Consider the following 17,994-nt stretch of genomic DNA (forward strand, 5'->3'; position numbering starts at 1 on the left):
CACACATTCGACATTGGGCAGGCCCAAAGTCATTATCCATCCGTTTGAAAACCAGTAAATTATATTCCCATTCTATTTCTCACAATGACAATTCGCGAGTGTCATCTCAATCCCTACGCTGCCCGGCGCATACTATGGGCCGGTGACCGCGCCCACATTCCCCTTCAGCCTCTCTGCTGCACCTATTCGCAAGCCGCCGATCTCATCGCCGACAACATAACCAATGTTCTGCATGGCCCCACTGGACATCCTCCCCACGACCCCTTCTACAAAATCAAAGAAAACTGGAGGCGCTCCAACCTCTCTGATCTCGCGGCTGTCATCAAAACCCCCTGGTTAAGAGGTAAGAAAGAACAAGATCTTCTCGATCTCTATTTCTCCTATTTCAACACTATGATTTTTGGAGGCGCGCTCAATACCATGAGATGCACGATGAAGCTCGAAGAGCCGAATGCGGAACAGAAGGCGAGAAATGTGTTAGGTACGACGGTTGATAAGAGAAGTGAAAAAACTACCACGAGACAAAATGTTTGTTGTTATATTAGTGTATTTGTAAGGTATCCGCCTCCCAAAGATGAAAGGAGAGTAAGATCTTGTTGGAAAATTATCTGGGCACTATGTTGCATGAAATGGTTCATGCGTTTTTTCAGTATCTATGTGTGTAAATGCAATACGAGCTGTCGGAGAAAGGTTCTGGAATTCGAAGAATCGGGCATGACGGGTCATGGAATGCAGTGGCAACGCGCGGCGAGGAGTATTGAGAGGTTTGTGAGACAGGGGTTGAGATTGGATGTTCGGTTAGGGAGGGAAGAAGCGCTGGGGTTGGAATTGGTGATTGCGGATAAGGAGATTTGGTATGTGGATTTGGAGAAGATGGGGATGGATCGGGAGGTGGTAGATCGGGAGATGGATTGGTTTGCGCATGTTTTCATGGAGGAGTTGGAGGAGAGGAAAAAGATGGAAAAGGAAAAGGAAGATCGGTTGGAGAAATTGGAACTTGAGAGAGTGCAGGGAGAAGAGGAGGAAGAACTCGCAATGCAAGAGTGGGAAAGTGAAAGACCGGAACGAGAAGCGAGGGAGAGATTGTTGCTGAAGAATCATAGATTACGTATTCATGAGAGTTTACGAGGATGGAGCAGGATGACGAATGGGAAGATCTTTAAGAGGATCGCGAAGCCGGTAAGCAAATGTCTTGCTAACTCGTCGGTTCTAGTAGATGACGAAGATGCGATGGCGTCTTCAGAACGTCCTCTTCCTAATTTTTTACTCGCCCGGAGAACGCATTTCACGACGGAAAGTGTAAAAGTAAGTCCGGCTACTGATAAGTATCTCAAGAACCTGAAACCAAGACAAGCGTATCCGTATATACGCAAAACAGTCGATCCTAATATTTCTAGCATAAATGGAAAATATAAGATAGGAATGGAGGTAAGGAAGCATACTTATGAGAATAGGGAGAGGAAAATAGAGAAATTGGGGAGTGGAATGGTTAATGTGAAGATTCTAGATTTGGAGATGTTTTGGGATCTGGAGGGGTGTGCGGAGGAGGTTCATAGGGTGAGGTATTATTAGTGTTTCTTTTTTTCTTTTCTTGGATTAGTTTCTTGTGTGGGTGGCATATTTAGATGTAGGTATATATAAGTTTTCATTTGTTTGATTTGGATTTTGAATGTATTGAGTGAGTTGTTTCGATGTGTGGAATTGTCACGTGAACGGAAATTGAAAAGGAGGGAAGGACGGGCTAATCCATCTAAATATTGAATCGTAGTTCTTAGTACTACTATTTAGTACTCTACTCGAGGGAAATAATAGGTGTATTCTCTGGTATAACCAAGGCTACAATGCTCTCCCCCCGCACACGCTTTCTCTTTCAGGCGGCCGAGATTGTCACTAGAGCAATACTGCCCGTTACAAAGAAGACACCACTCGCTCTCTCCTTTTTCTCCACCGAACACTCAAAGAATCCTCGAGAAACTCTGTGTTGTCACCAAGTCCTAAAAATAGAACACCAACACGCAAGAAATATGAAAGAAAACATTCTTCTCGAATCAATTTCTTTCAACCCTAGCTCAGAGGCTCCCTAGAAAGAAACCAACATATTGTATCCAATTAAATTAACAGAAATTTATATACATATTCCCCACAAGTTACAAGATTTCCAATGTTTCATTTCCTCATCGATGAAAAATCACACTCATCTCCTTCGCATTTCCAATAACTAATATCACAACACTCGATAAAACTCTCTATATAGAGTAAACGTATTTATTATACACAAACTACCCATGCATCTCCATCTCCCAATCCCAATCCCGTTCCAATCCCAATATAATTTCCCATCCCCCATGCAAATCCATTTCCCTCTTCCCATCCATGCATCCATCCATGCATCCATCCATTGATCGTGAACTTTTAGCATGTACAAAAAACCATCATATCATAACCTCCAAACCCATTCCCCATGAGAAGAAAAGCCCCCAAGAACAACAATCCAACGCCTCTAAAATGCACCCGTTGATGCGAGTTGTGAAAGTCAAACGCACCGAATCCGATCTTTCGCCGCGCTAAAATGATGTGATCCATACGGAAGAAAATGCTCGAAGACGGAAAAAGAAAAGAAAAGAAAAAAATTCCAATGTATGGAATAACGTAAGCCGGCAGTCGTCCCATCACGCACAGAAGCGAGATAGATTTAGATTATCGAAATCCCTCATCTCCCGCATTAGGAAGAAATGGAAGAACATGGCGTGTATAACCCAATGCCCTATCCATTCCCGGGCCCGGACTCTGTCCACATCCATCATGAGGATAATGTCCATGATGATATACCCCGCGAATCCGTTCCCGATATCTCATTTCTCTCTCCGCATGCTCATCACCCCTCCACTCTTCGTCCCCCTGCCATCCCTGCCCATAAACTTCCCGCCTCACTTTAAAAAGTTCCAAGTTCGCTCTCATGCTGCACAATCTCAACCAATCCCTTCCGATCCACCTCTCCACCCACCCATCAATCACACCTACGACCCTATGAAACCCATCCGTGTGTCCCCCCATCTCCTTTGCGCCCCACCCACATTTCACAAAGAGATAGCAATGCACCAACTCGTGCAACAGCGCACTGAGCAATAATCTCCGATCATATATCGGATCTCTAAGAATGGGTTCGGAAAGAACAATTAGAGTTTCGAAGCCCCCCATGGAAGAAGGACGAAGCGCAGTAGTACCGATGAGTTCTGACGAATAGCGAGGCTGGGAGGGCGAAGACCAGGAAAGTCGCACGCGGTTGTGCAGGGAGTTGTGGAAGAAGATCGTGTCGATGAGGTAGATGATGCGGTCGATAGCGGGATCCGACAGGTGGGCTTTGAGGAGCAGATTTTGAAGTTCGCCTTCGAGGTAGTGGTGGTCTGGAGGCCGGGTGTAGAGAAAGTGGTGTTCGACGATGTTGGCGGCTTGGTCATCGCTCAAAATCGTATGATCGTGTGGAGCGGGTGAAGGTATGGAGATGTTGTGATCAGAGACGATCGAATCACCGGAGAGAGTTCGTTCCATGACCGGAGCAGCGTAGACATTGAGAGGCGGTGAGGGAGAGGTAAAACATGGAGAAGGTGTTTTTATTGGGGTAAGTGTGCGTTGATGGTATTGCAAAGATTGTCGTGGAGGAGGCCGATATTGGGAGGCATTCGGACTAGATCTTTCGCGTTGTAGACGAGGTTCCCTTTCGAGTTTCGCCTTGACCTTCTCATAACGATGCCGCGAGTTTGGCCTTTTACCATCCGTACTTGCACTTCTTTTGATCGAAGCAGTAGCCATGAGAATAAAGAAAAACGACGGACGGAATACAAAAATTTGTGACCTTAGGAGTGGAAGGTAAGCTGGTGTATATTATTTTCGGACAAAGCTCACACTACTATGAGGAGCTGCATATGCCACACAATGCATGCACAGTGCAGTGAGGCTTACTCGGGTTAATATTGAATTAGCCCTGTCACCGCTTCTCAGATGCAGAGCTGTCGAAGTAAATAAGGGAAAGGGAATGACAGTATGGATTTGTTTTTTCGTGATTTTGTTATTCCAAAAACAATAGCATGAGGCTGAAAGAATATCTTTTCCAAGTATCTAAGACTTTACTTGAAAAAAGTTGACCATTTACCACATATATCTGAATTGATAAGTGGGAGGAAACGATCGATGCGGAGAAAGGTTTTAACAACCATAATCCTTTTTAAACCTCAATGACTCTCACACTTGCGAATCGTGGATCTTTGATGAACGGATTGAACGGATTGTGCGGAAATTTTTACCAAGGTTGTAAATTTAGTTGGGGTTTCTCGGGTTTCTAAGGTTCCTAAGTGTGCGTGTGCTGTGTGTGCAGTGACAGCGGGCGATCCGAAACCCCCAAGCAGAGCAATTGGAAGGTTACACACCGCCTCGCCTCATGTGTGAGATTCAAGAAGGGAAAAAGAAAAGATACGTTTCGTACCGTTAACGGATTGAACAAGGTCAATCAGATGTAAGGTAAGAAGTTGAAACCTAGAACTGGGCCCACAAGGTCAACTAAATCTAAGCATCAACATGTGTAAGGACATGTATCTACCAGGTAGCTTCTTAGTATCATCGTGGCCATTTTGCTTGGATCCACATGTTCCTCGTCAACTTCTAAGCTTGGTTTGCAATACAAGTGTCTAATTCGTCTAATTGTCGGATGGTCTAATGGTACCAAAAGTATTTCGCATCAAGAAATATTGGCTTCATAGTTATTAATGATACTCTTACTTACTACTTAGTAAGTTGGTAACTTGGTAAGCTAGTAAATCGATATTATATAATTGAATCCCAAGCTTGGTACGCTTCCAGGTCTCAATACACTGTCGTATTCAAAAGATATCACAGTATCAAGCAATTTCCCTGACGCTAATGTAACTTTAATCTGATCTTGGTTGCCGCATCCCGTTCGCCTTGTTTGAAATGATAGGTCGAAAACTAATCTGACATTTCCTTAAATCTTCGAATCCATCTTTTGCAGACCAAAGACTTTACATGCCAATGCCAGACAAAATGTCCATTTAATTGCCAGATTGCCACACAATTCAGATTAACCCTCTTAAAATTGATCATCAAGTTGTACCGCCCTGCAAAAATTGATATGTGAGTACGAAGTGAGAAGCTAGTCACAACAGTCCAATAAGTTTAACGTATACAAACGTATAACCTTGCTACTGCATATCTGCAGTAACAAGGCTACCATTCAAATTCACACGAAAATGACCCGAAAAATCTCAAGGTTGTAAGGTACATGATCTTCATCCCAAAATGTCTCAACTGGTCCAAAATCTTCGATTGCTACATGGAATACCAAGATGGGGATGCTTCAAATCCGATTCCATTAAAAGTTCATCAAGGGAGTACCCCAGCGGCCCCAGCGTCACTCTATTAGCATAAATGTACCTTCATCTCACCATTTTGGATGAGACTAAGTTCCATTGAACGAGGATCCGTGGAATCGTACAGCCTTATTCTCCGATCGGCATACAAATACTGTCAATCTTTTACCTTTTAGTAAATAGAGCCTTTTGAGAAAGCTGTGGTCAACATTTCACAAAAATGTAGTCCTGGGAACTTAGCCCGGTGTCACAGGGGTGCATCGTGGATTCCCTGTTGTGCTGGCAGAACATCGGCTGACCATATCAAATGGTCTTAAAATCGAGTATAATCCGTATGTACAATGCCCATTCCGTTATTATGCAGCAAGAATATACAGACCATTGACCCTGACTACGTCTCAAACGTCCGGCTTGAGTGTGAACATGTATTGAGAAAATAGTTGGGGAGAGTAACCAGCTAAAGAAGTTACACAAATCCCATTCCTAAACCTCTCACGTACCTGACCTCGTTCGCCTGCATCTCCAATGCTCTTCTCATAGTTTCTGAATGGGTGTGTTCTTCCTTTTCCCGCAGAGCCTCCTTAGCAGTCTTGGGGGATTCTTCGAAAGAGTCGGCCGTGAACCCAGGTTTGTTAGAGAAATTCAATAGCCCTATTTTGTCTCCCGTCCACAGAACAAGATCATTGTCGTTGACCGATCGATCATGGAGCCCAGAGTCAGTTGTCAAAATCTTAAGCGCAATGTCTCCAGATCCAGAATCCATGTAAGAATCGCCCAATGTGCCAAATATGCCCCTCGGGGCTGCAACAGAATCGCGAGCAATGTTCCATCTTCGTGATTCTGTAAATCCATCCCTCTCAAACCATTTCAGATTGCCTCCACCATCAGAAACAACAATGCGGGTACCATGATTGGCAACAGATAAGAGTTTTGAGCTGGATGATGTTTGACGATTCTTCATGGTAGATTCTTGCAGACGCCCGGCAGAAAATTGGGAAGATATATTGGAGAGATTCGGGTCAGGTGATAGACCGTACATCTCTAAAGAGCCTTTACTGTTATACTCACCGCACGCAATCAACGTTTTCCCTGGTCTTGTCTTTGCTTGCCATGCTTGCTCGACAGACAATTCACCCCGACGGGCGAGGTCTTTCTCCATTGAAGCAAAAGGATATGGAAGACTAGCAATCTGAGATAAGCGTGCGCCAGAATGAATCGTTCCGCGGAGCTTAGGGAAATTTCTACGATCATAATTTAGAATGCTAGGAAATCGACCAGCAACGTATATATCTCCATTACCATTCCATTCGCTTCCTGCACTGGGTAAATGAACAATACTGAGCGGGCCCGGTTGGTACAGATGGGCGTACTCGGCGCTTGGTTCTGGATCTAGCAAGCTTTTGAAACTAAAATGATCGCTAGCAGAGCCAGATGTGCTGCTAAAAGAATCAAGTCGCTCAGCCTGGCTGGACGATCCAAGATTTGTTCTTTGACGAGAATCATGAAGGTAGAGAGATAGATTGGTTCCCACAGTGAGAGGTGTTGGATGTTTTGCCTCGGAAAGAGCAGTGATAGAAAACGGATATCTTTCATGATTTACTGTCTGTAAGGTCTCAAGATCAACTTCAACAAGACCTGTAGGAATGTCAGTAGCTATTGGAAGAAGGGCAATGGACTTCGTCTCCCAGATAGTTTTAACATGAGGTTGTATGATCAAGAATCCTTGTCATCAGATCACCATTTCAAGTAATCGAAGTGTTGCTCCAAGGTACTGTAGCTTTCAGAGGGTAAGTCTTACATACCACTTTGAACAGCAACATAGGCTCTATTTAAAGTACTGTCAACACTAATACATTCTGTGACACCTGTACTTATCATCTTCGATCTTGACCTGAGATCTTTTGGATTCTCATCCACGGACAAAATCCCCGACTTGCTTCTTGCAATAATGCTGCCCTTTTTGGGGGCATCAGGACTGATATCCCAGATACAAATGGAACCATCATCAAGAGGTCTATGGCATGTCATTTAGTACATCTCTTGTCTCATAGTGTATATATATGCCAACGAGGAGCTTGAACAAAACTTACGCAACCACCATAGTGGTTTTAGTTTCTCCCATAGGTGTGTACAACGCCATTCCTCGTACCTCCAAATGTTCATGACCAGCACTTTCGCGATGACGAGGCTGTTGCACCCAACTTGTTGAAATTGGCGCATTTCTCGCTATGTACTCATCATACCACTTAACCCTCTCATTCGGATAACTTGGATCCCAGTTCGCCAATATTCTGACCCGTTCAATGGATTGAACTTTGAGGTCGCGAGCTTCATGGCGAGCTTTATGTAGTCTCGAGTCGCCTGTTCCATTGTTCGTAGCAAGAGCTATGGCTAAATCGCGCATACCTGAATTGTCCTCTGTTTCTGTGGATATTAATTCCTGACGTCTGCGAAGCCTTTCGAGAAAGGAAGAATGGGTAAAACATTGCTCTCGCCAGAGTGTATTGTCGCGACCTAATTCCAGGTATCGTTTGGAAACAAATTGCAGTTTGACGATGTCTGAAGGTTCTAGATCTATAAGAATGAATCATGTTAGCATTCGATTCTCATCAAGAGGACGGAAGAGACAATTCACATGAAGTGATATTCAGAACTATCTCTGAAGGAAGATGATCCATTGTGGACTTTCTTTTTTTCTTTTTGTTTTTCTTTTTGATTCAATAATTAATTTTAAGCAGTCGATATTTATATTGAAAGAAGCAATGTGAAAAGAATGTTAAACATTGAAAGACTGACCTTGATTGACATGGAGATGATAATCAATCAATCATCAATGGGATCTGAGCTTCTAGCCGATCCGATAAGGCCGATTATGCAAGGGTCGATGAATGATCTGTGCACGAAATAGACCTCTCGAGCCCCCGCCAAATGAATGTTTTCGTATTAATTAACTATTAACTTCTTCATCGGGTGGGCTATTTTCCATCACGTGATAGAACACTTGGATATGGAAACGCAACCATCATCTTGAAGCTACACAATTTTATCTGGAAGATCACACATCTTTTCATTGTATTCGGAAGCCATGATGTTGATCCTCCATGCCGAGCCCTTTGTCATTCTTTCATCGTAGGCTGGTACCTCCATTAGAATAGCAGCATTGGAGTAGAAGCACATGATGATGATCCTGCTGATTCGAACTTCATCATTTCTTTAGACAGCCGAACTTGAAAGAGTTTAGCGAATAAGCACTAAGAAGTCCATTCGAGGACTTTATTTTCGTATCAAATTGATCTCACGGTCAGCTGTATAGAGGTTGTTGCATGTATTGGGTACTGTCGAATATCTAGATTGCTCAAATGTTACAGGGGGATCTTGGCAATATCTGTCAGGCGTTATCAATTTGTCTAACAAGTCATTGCTTGCTTGTAGTCTTTTTTCATTCTACTGCAGTTATACAGGTCTTATGTGCTATGCATCAACTGCTGAGAAGTGAGGAATACTCTGAAATATGCCTTTTTATCTCATCTCGGTCAAAGCAGTGATGAAGTTTCTCGTTCTCTTGGTCTGTTCTAGTAATTTAAGAACTCATTACCTGTTTCGGACAAGGTCCTGCGTGGTGCTTGCTTAACTACCTACCGACAGATCCTTTGCATATTCTATGCATCATTTTTAGCGATCTCGTTCAATAACCGAAATCACGTCGCGTATTGGTATTTGACTTCAATATTGTATCAATCAGAATGCTAGACTATGGATGTCAGAGAGGTTCGATGATTTTGCATATTACAGAGAAAAATATTTGTCTTTTCAAGCTACTGATAGAGGAAGGCTGGCAATGCTTCAAAAGAAACCTGTTCTGAAGATGTTGTGCGAGGGCATTGATCTTGTTATTTCGAGAGGGCCTTTCAATCTTGCCATTTTTGACATTCTCCTAGAGGGGCGATACCCAATTTCACATTGCCCTTCGAGGTCCAAAATTTCTTGTTTTTCACTATGAGGAAAATTCAGTATTGTAAGTAAACGCTTCTTTCAAAAACATACCGTTTTTCGCCCATCATTCACGTACCATCAATTCCGATCAATTACAAGACCAAATTCAGAAATGAAAGTCTGAACTTGAAGCAGTCTGTGCTAGCTAATACGGTTCATATAGTAAACCCATATGAAGTGCCGTACTACCTACACTACACACTTCATAAACCCACTCCCTCACCACCACAATCCCATTCTCTTCTCTCCCTCCCAGCTACTCCCAGTTCTCCACTCCAGCCCAGAACCACCACAACAAACCCCCCTCCCAAAACCCACAACCATGCCCGACACCCCCGCATCAACGAATACCTCAACCAAATCTTCGACCTCCTCGGCGAGCTCATGACCTCCGAAATCCGCATCGCGCAGCTCCCCGGCCGAGAACGCGACGCCCAACAAATCTTCGCCCAGGGCACCCAAGTACTCAACGAGCTAGCCGAGCGCATCCAAGAAAATAATTCGCACCATTTTCGTCTTCAACAGGAAATCGAGCGCAGGGCAGCGGTTTTGCGCGGGTGTGCAGTGGTGGGATCGGTTTTTCTTTCGGAGCAGCTGGCGAGGGTGTGTGAGATTCTGTGAGGGAGGGAGCTGGGATTAGGGGATTGTAAGGGCGAGGGAGTTGAGGGTTTCAGTATCTGAGTTTTCGATTTAGCTCTTGATTTTTGCAAGTTCTATCTAGTACCTTCTTTCTTTGATCTCGCAATCTCCTTCCTCATTAATCGTTTGAGTCTTTCAGCTATTTAGTTCTCAACCGAAAAATAATCTCCCCCAATATAACCAAAAAAATATGAAACAAAATATAAAACATAAACAATCCACTCTCCTCTTCCCTCTTCCCTCTCTTCGAATCATACATCAGACCACACATCACACCGCATGACCAACCCAAATTACAAGTCGATACTCACAATAACACACTCCCAAGCCCTGACTATCGTAAACTCCTCATAACATCCGAACCAGCTCTCCGGAAGAGAAGTAGTCCCGACAATATAAATATATACATCAACATTAAGAATCATACCAATATAAATCCATTCCCATTCCCATCCCCATCCCCCCCCCGAACCCTTCTCTCCAATCAAACCAATTCCACAGGTTCTCATCTCTCCCACCCCTCAATCCTCCCCCAATTCTTTCCTTCGATCTCAGATAATCTTCTACAACATCAACTATCAAACCAAACAGAACGCAGGTATATTAAAAAAGAAAAGTCAAAATTAACATTAACTACTTTAATAGAGAAAAAATATGTACTAAGAATCTATCCACCTAAGTACCTACGTAAAGTCATCATCATCGTTTCGTTTCGCTTCAAATGGGATATCATGGGTGGTCTGTGTTCCTTTCCTTTCCTTTCTTAACCTACTATCAGGTTATCCAAATCCCAACCTTGATCAGCTTCTCCCATCCTATAATCCAGTTATCATATCATAGCTCGTGAGTACCTCCATTTCCTATCCAACCTATCCAACCATCCAAACATCCAACCATACTCCAGAACCACCTTCACCTTCAACTTCACACTCCTATACATCTTCAATATCGGGTATGTAAACTCCCTCCTTACACGCCACCACCACTCTCTTAAAGAATCTTCTCCACTCCAACGGGTCTCCCTTGACCTTCACAAATCTCACCTCCACCAACTCAATCTCTTCCGTCTCATAAGAATCCAAGACGATTTCTCCATTCATCCCACATCTTCTACTATCTACCGCTCGTACCTTGATCCAAGCTGCATGCAATTGAGTACTTTGCAACTGTGCCAAGGGTGGTACTGGTATATTCATCGCATGCAAAGATTCAGAAAGAAGAGTCAGCAACTGAGGAACGGGGAGACGAGAAAAGAAGCGCGTAAGCGAGTAATTCGGGAGAATATCTTGGAATTGACGAGCATGTTGTGTGAGACGAAGGGAGACGGTAGGATTGGATGAAAATTGAGACATGGAAGGTTCGTCCGCGAGTGTGGCATCTCCATGATTCGAAGCCACTGGTGATGGAAGTTGGAAATTATAGGTCGTCTCGGCGGGTTGAGATGTGGGCAATACACGGGGTGGTCGTTCCCAGTCAAATTGCATATCCATGACTGGAGCTTCTGGTTGTGTGAATGCAAAGTTATGACTATCGAGTTGCATTGCATCTTGACTAAGCTGTGATGCACTTGGCTTTTGCTTGAAGTCGATACGAAGATTTGCTAACATCTGTGTAGCAAGACTCAGAGGATCGCTCATCTTACCATCTGTGGTGAGAAGTGGATTCTTACGTGTATACCATGGATGGCGTTTGATGTGCTCAAAGTTAAAGCGTTTGGATACATCGACATTCATCATACCTCTCAGTAATGATAGAACTGAACTCGGTAATCTTCGCCATAATTCATCTGAACTTCGTCCGTTGGATTTTACGTATTCATCGAATTCCCAGCTTTCAGACGTAGGTTGATCCCAAGGTGTATTTCCCACCAAGAGAACAAATAAAACGACCCCGCATGACCAAATATCCACCATGTTTGCAGCATATCCTGCACCCTTCACCTTGGTCTGAGTACTCCTAGAGCAAGAGACGACTTCCGGTGCAATGTATGGAGGACTACCACACATAGTCGTACTAAGTTTTCTCGCTCCGTTATATTCAAACAGTGTTGCCAATCCAAAATCCGCAATCTTCAAATCGCCACTACTCGAAAGTAATATATTCTCAGGCTTGATATCTCGATGCCCCACACCTTTTTGATGCATGTAATTTACTCCCCCTATCAATTGTGTAAAGTAGAAATGCGCAATGTCTTCTTTGACCCCAACATCTGCTTCGATTTTGTCGAATAAGTCTCCTCCCTCTGCATACTCCATAGCAATCCACTTCCAAACCGCATCTTCGCCTGTGGCAAACCACTCTATGATATTTGGATGTCGTCCAATATGGGAATGCAGTGAAACCTCCATTGCGATTTGCTTCGAAGAAATGCGGCCATGTTTGACTGCATAAGCTTTATGTATGAATTTGACTGCGAACACTGGGGTGGAATCAGTTGGAGGGATGGCTTTCTTGATTCTACGTAGGTATTAGCACACACAGATACATTTATATGTATATATATATTATAATTCCGAGTATAGCAAAGACGACCAAGCTGGTATTGTAATAATTGTCGACTTACGATGCATAGGCACCGCGACCTATTGTTTTCGAAATGATGCGAAAAGGTAGGTCGCGGGGCAGCGGGTCCATCTGTGACATCTGCATTGCCATAACTTTTAGATTGAGAAGAACGACGTTAAAAAAATGGACGAACGACGCGGGATGGATGTCTTTCCAAACCCCACCACTTGATTCAACACGGATGGATAGAGAGAAAACGAATGAAGCTACGTGGGTGCCAATGGAAGAACCTTGGGAGAATAGGAACTAGAGTAGAAACTTAACCAATTAATAAGTATTTCAGAAGTGGGAATATTGTGAATTATTGTGAACTATTGTGAGTCCCAAACTATTCCAACTATTGACCGTTTTCTTATAAACCAATCAAATTATTATTATTACAGACAGTATCTGAATGCATGAAGCACGTCTGGGTTTCAATGAACATTGGTGACTGCTTACTAGACAGGTAATGGAGAGGGCAGAACTCGTACTAATAAAGACTTTAAAAGACTTTAATACAGTCCGTTCGCGTTTCTATGGCTACCCTGCCTAAAAAAAAAAAGAGAAGGTCGAAATAAACAAATCATCTTTATTTCACATCAAACCTTTCTTGCCTACGAGTACATAATAAACACACTTTCTCATATCTCCCTTCACTTCACATCACATCACATCACCACACTTTTGTACATTCACCACACATATACTCCAAAAAAATACAATTCGAAAAAAGTCCCAAAAGGTTCCCAAAACAATTTCTTTGTTCCTCTTCTCTTCTTCCAGAATTCCCTCCCTATCTACCGTTTGCTTCTTTCCACACAATTGCCAATTGCTTTCAGATTGGCATTTCTTTTTATACATTCCCCATCGACTAAACCACCTTTGTCCGTTTCTGTCTCTCTCTTACACTACCTAGTACCTACTTATTACTTACTGTTCAATTTCTTAGTTGCAAAATCCTTCACTTACTTATTAATTGGATTGCATTTCCTTTTCCTATTCCTATTCCTCCTCACAAAAGTTGATCATCATGAATTACGCTATGGAGGATACACAGAACACTTCCCCAGGCGACGTACCACCTGCTCAAGCCGCCAAACTTGCTCCTCGTAAAGGTCCCGATGCTCAGAGTACCACCAAACGGTTTGTTCTCCCCTTACATACCCCGACCGCTTCCCATTTCCCAATCTGCATTCCAAAAATCCAATACTAATCCCTCATTCTATCACTCCAGTCTCCAAACCGAATTAATGCAACTCATGACCTCTGCCGCTCCTGGTATCTCCGCGTTCCCTTCTGCAGATGGCAATCTTCTTTCCTGGACCGCGACAATCGATGGACCAGATGATACCCCATATGCATCGAAGAAATTTAAGTTGTCTTTTGCGTTTCCATCCAACTATCCCTATGCACCACCAACCGTTCTCTTCAAGACTCCTATCTATCATCCCAATGTCGATTTCTCGGGTAGAATTTGCTTGGATATTTTGAAGGATAAGTGGACCGCCGCGTATAATATTCAAACGGTGTTGTTGAGTTTGCAAAGTCTCTTGGGCGAACCTAATAAGTATGTTTGATGAACCTCGACATGAGTGAATGAGTATAAGATCATGGCTAATATACATCAACAGTGCATCACCATTGAACGGCGAAGCCGCAGAGTTGTGGGACAAGAACCCTGAGGAGTTCCAGAAGAAAGTTAATGGTCGTCACCAAGACATTGATGACGAATAGGTTTTTGGGGAAGGAGGAGTAGAAAACATCGTCATTCAGATACCCGGCGTCAATATGTTTATGAATTGGAGATTGTGCATGATGGACCTTAGTCTATGTCTCGGCTCGGGCATTGGGTTATTGCTACATTCTCAGGATAGTACAGGAGGGCGTAGTCCTATTGGGACTTCGAAGGTTGTATTCTTATTTTGGACCTTCAAGCAAAAACATAACAAATGAACGCATTGTTAAATATTTTTGAACTCTACTTGATATGCATGACTTATGACGTGAGACTTACTTCATGCAATCTATTTCCAACTGGCAATTTTGGCCTAGTCTAATAGTCGCTTTTTACGAAAGGGCGTAGCGATAGGGAAACATTCCAAATGGACCTACCTAGGTCACTGTCCAAAGTGGTATTCTTATCCTTAATTGTGAACCCAATCCTTCAACTAATCATTCACTGGCCATGGCCTGATTGGTTTTACATGAGCAACTCATTTATTGGTTTCCGGGGTCCCTTACTATCGTTCAATGTCGCAAACGTAGTAAAATATCGCTGTGGGCTATAAATGATGCGTGGTGGAACGAAACAAGAAACAAACATTCAGACATTCTGCAGGAGAGTCTGGCAATGTGGTATCAAGATTTGAAGATTCCTATGCTCAATGAAATATGGGAACTGCAAAGCTTGCAGAAATCATGTCGAAGGGTGTTCTGATGCATCACTTGTTTGCATGCTTCGATGGCCCAAAAGTAACCTCACACTATTTCCACTGTACATTTGCATGACCTGGAGGAGCATTACTTCCCCAACTCCCCGAAAAAAGACCCCATCTGCCTTTTCCCAGCCTCATAGCACAGACCAATATCACAAGTGCATGAAAATGTTCCCACAACAATTGACTGCATTTAGGTATCGAAAGTTAGACCTTTTCATTTTCCGCTACCTTAGCAAGCAGAAATGCAGCAACTCCAGAAGTATCCCCCATGCCATTTGATTTTTATCATTTATGCATCCTCAACAACGACAGTGTGAAGACCCTTGGGGTTTTGGACATTGACGGCTTGGACGTAACTGTACAACTTCTCCTTGGCGCCCTCCTCGTCGTTACGCTTTCTCGAGATTCGTACGCGGAGTCTGAATGGAACACCCTTGATACCAGCTTCCCAGACCTTCTTGTTCAATTGGGGATCGAGACGGACATCGGTGGTACCCTATAAATTAATGAAATACCAACATCAGTATTGTTTCCTTGTTGTATCATCTATGCCGGTCCTTCTAGATGGAAATCCATACCATTGACAAAGTAGCGAATGCCTTAATCTCCTTGATGGCCTTTGGGGCACGCTTCTTGAAAGAAACACCATGTAACTAAATTAAAACTATCAGTCTTCTGCCTCTTTTCGACGCCCTATTTTTCGCAATTTCGACATACTCTCTTGTGGAGGTGGATGGTGTACTCGCGCGCAACAACATCAGCGATGGCGGATCTTTGGGCCTTGCCGCCGGTCTTCTTGGTGGTCGTCGACATTTCTGAGATATTGGTTAGAATTGGGAGATTTCGATTTTCGATCTTCGATCAATTCGGCGGGAGGTATATCAACGTACTGAAGGATTCGTCGCGAGATTTGTCGTGAAAAGTTGTCTTGTCTAAGCTTCAATAATGCAGTCTTAGAATTTCGAAATTCCTTCAGTGTGGAAGGCGCTAGTTAACCGAAAAGTTCAATAATTTGTTGATGCCTCGTGAATGATTACATAATATCATAAGGCCATAACCACGAACCTCAGTTTGTCGATGGATTCAGTGCAACGCCGATAACATAACGTTTATGACTTCAATTTTAATTCGGACTGAGCGTCGCAAACTTGAAACTCTTCTCAGGTTCTAAGGTTTTTTAACAGATCCTATCCACTCTTTTAGTTTATCCCGACTTTCGACGCTCTTTCCGATCCTTTCTTTTCATTACCAGGACAACAACAACTTCACAGCAATCTTCCACTTTGCGACAACACCTGAGAACTCCTTGCAAAACCAGAGCGAATATTTCGAGCACTACCTTTTAATTCAATCCTTTTCGCTTTCCAATCATCCTATCTCTGGTCTCCTCTCTATCACCATGTCAGGAATGAACTCCCCCCAACCCGATCTAAATCGGAATCGGCTTCCAACTCTATTCGAGGTACTCAGTAGAAGGACTTTACCCCCAGTGGATCTCTTCTCCTTCTATATTTATATGAGAGATCAGCAGCGCTCTGTTGATTATCTTGACTTTTGGTTTGTCTTGTCTTTAATTGTCCACTTCAGTCACTAACTTGAGGGTAGGCTTGATGTTGCTCAACACATGTCATTATGCCGACACTATGTTCGCGAATTGCGACGATCTGTAATGATAGGTACACCTAAAGGCGACGATGCTCAATCCAAACGATCTTCTGCTGTTCTTGAGAATGTTGGTGACATGACAAATCCCGCCGGGCCATCCATGTTCACTACAGAAAAGGAGAAGAACCAAGATGCTCAGATGTCCGCCTTCCTCAGAGAACAATCTGATACTGGAGAGGTTGTTGCTCCACATGGACACTCTCCTTCTCATAGTTTGGGCTCCAATGTTTCTGGTCACAATCTGGGAAATATGTCTAGTGAAAGGCCTAGACCAAGTTTCATGAGTAGCCCTATGGATTTGACGTCAGATTCAAACTCTCCTGCACACACTGTCGCGAGAGCCGACATCCGAGCTTCTGCTGAGAAGATTCTTTATACTTTCCTCCTTCCAGGTGCCGAACGTGAGATCATTCTTCCACACGCCATCACCCAAGATATTACCATTTCTATTGAAGAAAGGGGACGCGACGATCCGGAAGTGTTCGATGCAGCCAAGGACTATGTTTTCCAAGCAATGGAAAGGGATGCTTTCCCAGGCTTCTTAAGAATGAAGGCTTTAGGCAACTTAGTCCCCCCTTCAATGATGTTGAGATTAATTGTTGGCTTACTCTCAATGTTTGCCGCATTCTGGGTTGGATTCATTCTAATCTTCCTCAACTATCCCCACCATACTCGTGTTTGGGTACGTATCTCGCACTATTTTTATACTCTTTATCTCCGTACTAACATGATCTCAGGTTCTCCTTCCCTTCACCATTGGTGTCTATGCACTCTGTTCTCACCAATATGCCCTCGACCCCATTCTTGCCCTGGCAGGATACAGTGAATACACATTCATGTCTTTCTCCAAAATTCGAGAACCATTCGTTCGGAGGCTTCTCCACAAACGTGCACTCATGGTCCTAATGGTCACAGCTATCACCGATGCAGCACTAGTCCTAATATTTGTGTTAGTACCTGGAAAGAGATTGTAAACATGAGAATTGATAGATGAAGGCTAAATGCAAAAGTATAACAACTGCATGAAACATAAACAAAGCACATCATGGAGCTGGGATGGAAAGAAAGGGAGTTTTGGGAGTTCTGTTTATAGAGCGAGGTGTTCTAGGAAGAAGTTTTCTCTTTCATAGTGTGTGATTTGGGATTTTGTACACAGGGTTGGCAGACAGGCAGGATGATATCACACGTTGATTTGATGGCGTTGAGTTGATTTGTTTTTATCATTTTGGGGGAACTTTATTTGCTTTTATATTCCTCTCGAAAAAGACTGGATGTCTCTACAAAAGAGGATGGACGACTCGACGATCCTTTCGATGGCACCTCTCTTCTGT

General features: G+C 43.3%; 8 protein-coding genes across 8 annotated transcripts; 4 read left to right on the top strand and 4 right to left on the bottom strand.

Moving 5' to 3' along the window:
* Positions 1 to 84: 84 nt before the first annotated feature.
* On the top strand, positions 85 to 1,572 carry EAF01_002744 (uncharacterized protein; the record flags this gene model as incomplete). Its single annotated transcript, XM_038910998.1, has 1 exon — positions 85 to 1,572. The coding sequence occupies one exon, from the start codon at positions 85 to 87 to the stop codon at positions 1,570 to 1,572; it is 1,488 nt and encodes a 495-aa protein (XP_038773920.1).
* Positions 1,573 to 2,697: 1,125 nt separating this feature from the next.
* Positions 2,698 to 3,810, bottom strand: EAF01_002745 (uncharacterized protein; the record flags this gene model as incomplete). Its single annotated transcript, XM_038910999.1, has 1 exon — positions 2,698 to 3,810. One exon carries the CDS (start codon positions 3,808 to 3,810, stop codon positions 2,698 to 2,700), a length of 1,113 nt encoding a protein of 370 aa, XP_038773921.1.
* Positions 3,811 to 5,847: 2,037 nt separating this feature from the next.
* On the bottom strand, positions 5,848 to 8,059 carry EAF01_002746 (uncharacterized protein; the record flags this gene model as incomplete). The annotated part of the gene is made up of 4 exons (XM_038911000.1): positions 5,848 to 7,016; positions 7,184 to 7,395; positions 7,472 to 7,955; positions 8,017 to 8,059. The coding sequence occupies 4 exons, from the start codon at positions 8,057 to 8,059 to the stop codon at positions 5,848 to 5,850; spliced, it is 1,908 nt and encodes a 635-aa protein (XP_038773922.1).
* Positions 8,060 to 9,377: 1,318 nt separating this feature from the next.
* Positions 9,378 to 9,995, top strand: EAF01_002747 (uncharacterized protein; the record flags this gene model as incomplete). Its single annotated transcript, XM_038911001.1, has 2 exons — positions 9,378 to 9,396; positions 9,538 to 9,995. 2 exons carry the CDS (start codon positions 9,378 to 9,380, stop codon positions 9,993 to 9,995), a joined length of 477 nt encoding a protein of 158 aa, XP_038773923.1.
* Positions 9,996 to 10,576: 581 nt separating this feature from the next.
* EAF01_002748 (uncharacterized protein) lies at positions 10,577 to 13,133 on the bottom strand. Its single transcript, XM_038911002.1, has 2 exons — positions 12,577 to 13,133; positions 10,577 to 12,470 (listed from the first exon to the last, which is right to left on the bottom strand). Exons 1-2 carry the CDS (start codon positions 12,666 to 12,668, stop codon positions 10,946 to 10,948), a joined length of 1,617 nt encoding a protein of 538 aa, XP_038773924.1. The 5' UTR covers positions 12,669 to 13,133; the 3' UTR covers positions 10,577 to 10,945.
* On the top strand, positions 13,098 to 14,536 carry EAF01_002749 (uncharacterized protein). Its single transcript, XM_038911003.1, has 4 exons — positions 13,098 to 13,302; positions 13,510 to 13,703; positions 13,795 to 14,127; positions 14,192 to 14,536. The coding sequence occupies exons 2-4, from the start codon at positions 13,591 to 13,593 to the stop codon at positions 14,292 to 14,294; spliced, it is 549 nt and encodes a 182-aa protein (XP_038773925.1). The 5' UTR covers positions 13,098 to 13,302; positions 13,510 to 13,590; the 3' UTR covers positions 14,295 to 14,536.
* A 751-nt stretch (positions 14,537 to 15,287) lies between these two features.
* On the bottom strand, positions 15,288 to 15,811 carry EAF01_002750 (uncharacterized protein; the record flags this gene model as incomplete). Its single annotated transcript, XM_038911004.1, has 3 exons — positions 15,288 to 15,494; positions 15,577 to 15,651; positions 15,716 to 15,811. The coding sequence occupies 3 exons, from the start codon at positions 15,809 to 15,811 to the stop codon at positions 15,288 to 15,290; spliced, it is 378 nt and encodes a 125-aa protein (XP_038773926.1).
* A 586-nt stretch (positions 15,812 to 16,397) lies between these two features.
* EAF01_002751 (uncharacterized protein) lies at positions 16,398 to 17,637 on the top strand (the record flags this gene model as incomplete). The annotated part of the gene is made up of 3 exons (XM_038911005.1): positions 16,398 to 16,555; positions 16,604 to 17,345; positions 17,401 to 17,637. 3 exons carry the CDS (start codon positions 16,398 to 16,400, stop codon positions 17,635 to 17,637), a joined length of 1,137 nt encoding a protein of 378 aa, XP_038773927.1.
* Between the last annotated feature and the right edge of the window lie 357 nt (positions 17,638 to 17,994).

This window comes from Botrytis porri (assembly GCF_014898465.1).
Source record: "Botrytis porri strain MUCL 3234 chromosome Unknown BPOR_003, whole genome shotgun sequence".
Classification (NCBI taxonomy): domain Eukaryota; kingdom Fungi; phylum Ascomycota; class Leotiomycetes; order Helotiales; family Sclerotiniaceae; genus Botrytis; species Botrytis porri.

Excerpts from the sequence above, each read along its gene's own strand:
- EAF01_002749 (XM_038911003.1), top strand. The coding sequence starts at position 13,591 with ATGAATTACGCTATGGAGGATACACAGAACACTTCCCCAGGCGACGTA. Across the intron at positions 13,704-13,794 it reads GCTCAGAGTACCACCAAACG|TCTCCAAACCGAATTAATGC; the intron begins GTTTGTTCTCCC and ends CTATCACTCCAG. Across the intron at positions 14,128-14,191 it reads CTCTTGGGCGAACCTAATAA|TGCATCACCATTGAACGGCG; the intron begins GTATGTTTGATG and ends ATACATCAACAG.
- EAF01_002748 (XM_038911002.1), bottom strand. The coding sequence starts at position 12,668 with ATGGCAATGCAGATGTCACAGATGGACCCGCTGCCCCGCGACCTACCT. Across the intron at positions 12,471-12,576 it reads GGTCGCGGTGCCTATGCATC|AATCAAGAAAGCCATCCCTC; the intron begins GTAAGTCGACAA and ends ATACCTACGTAG.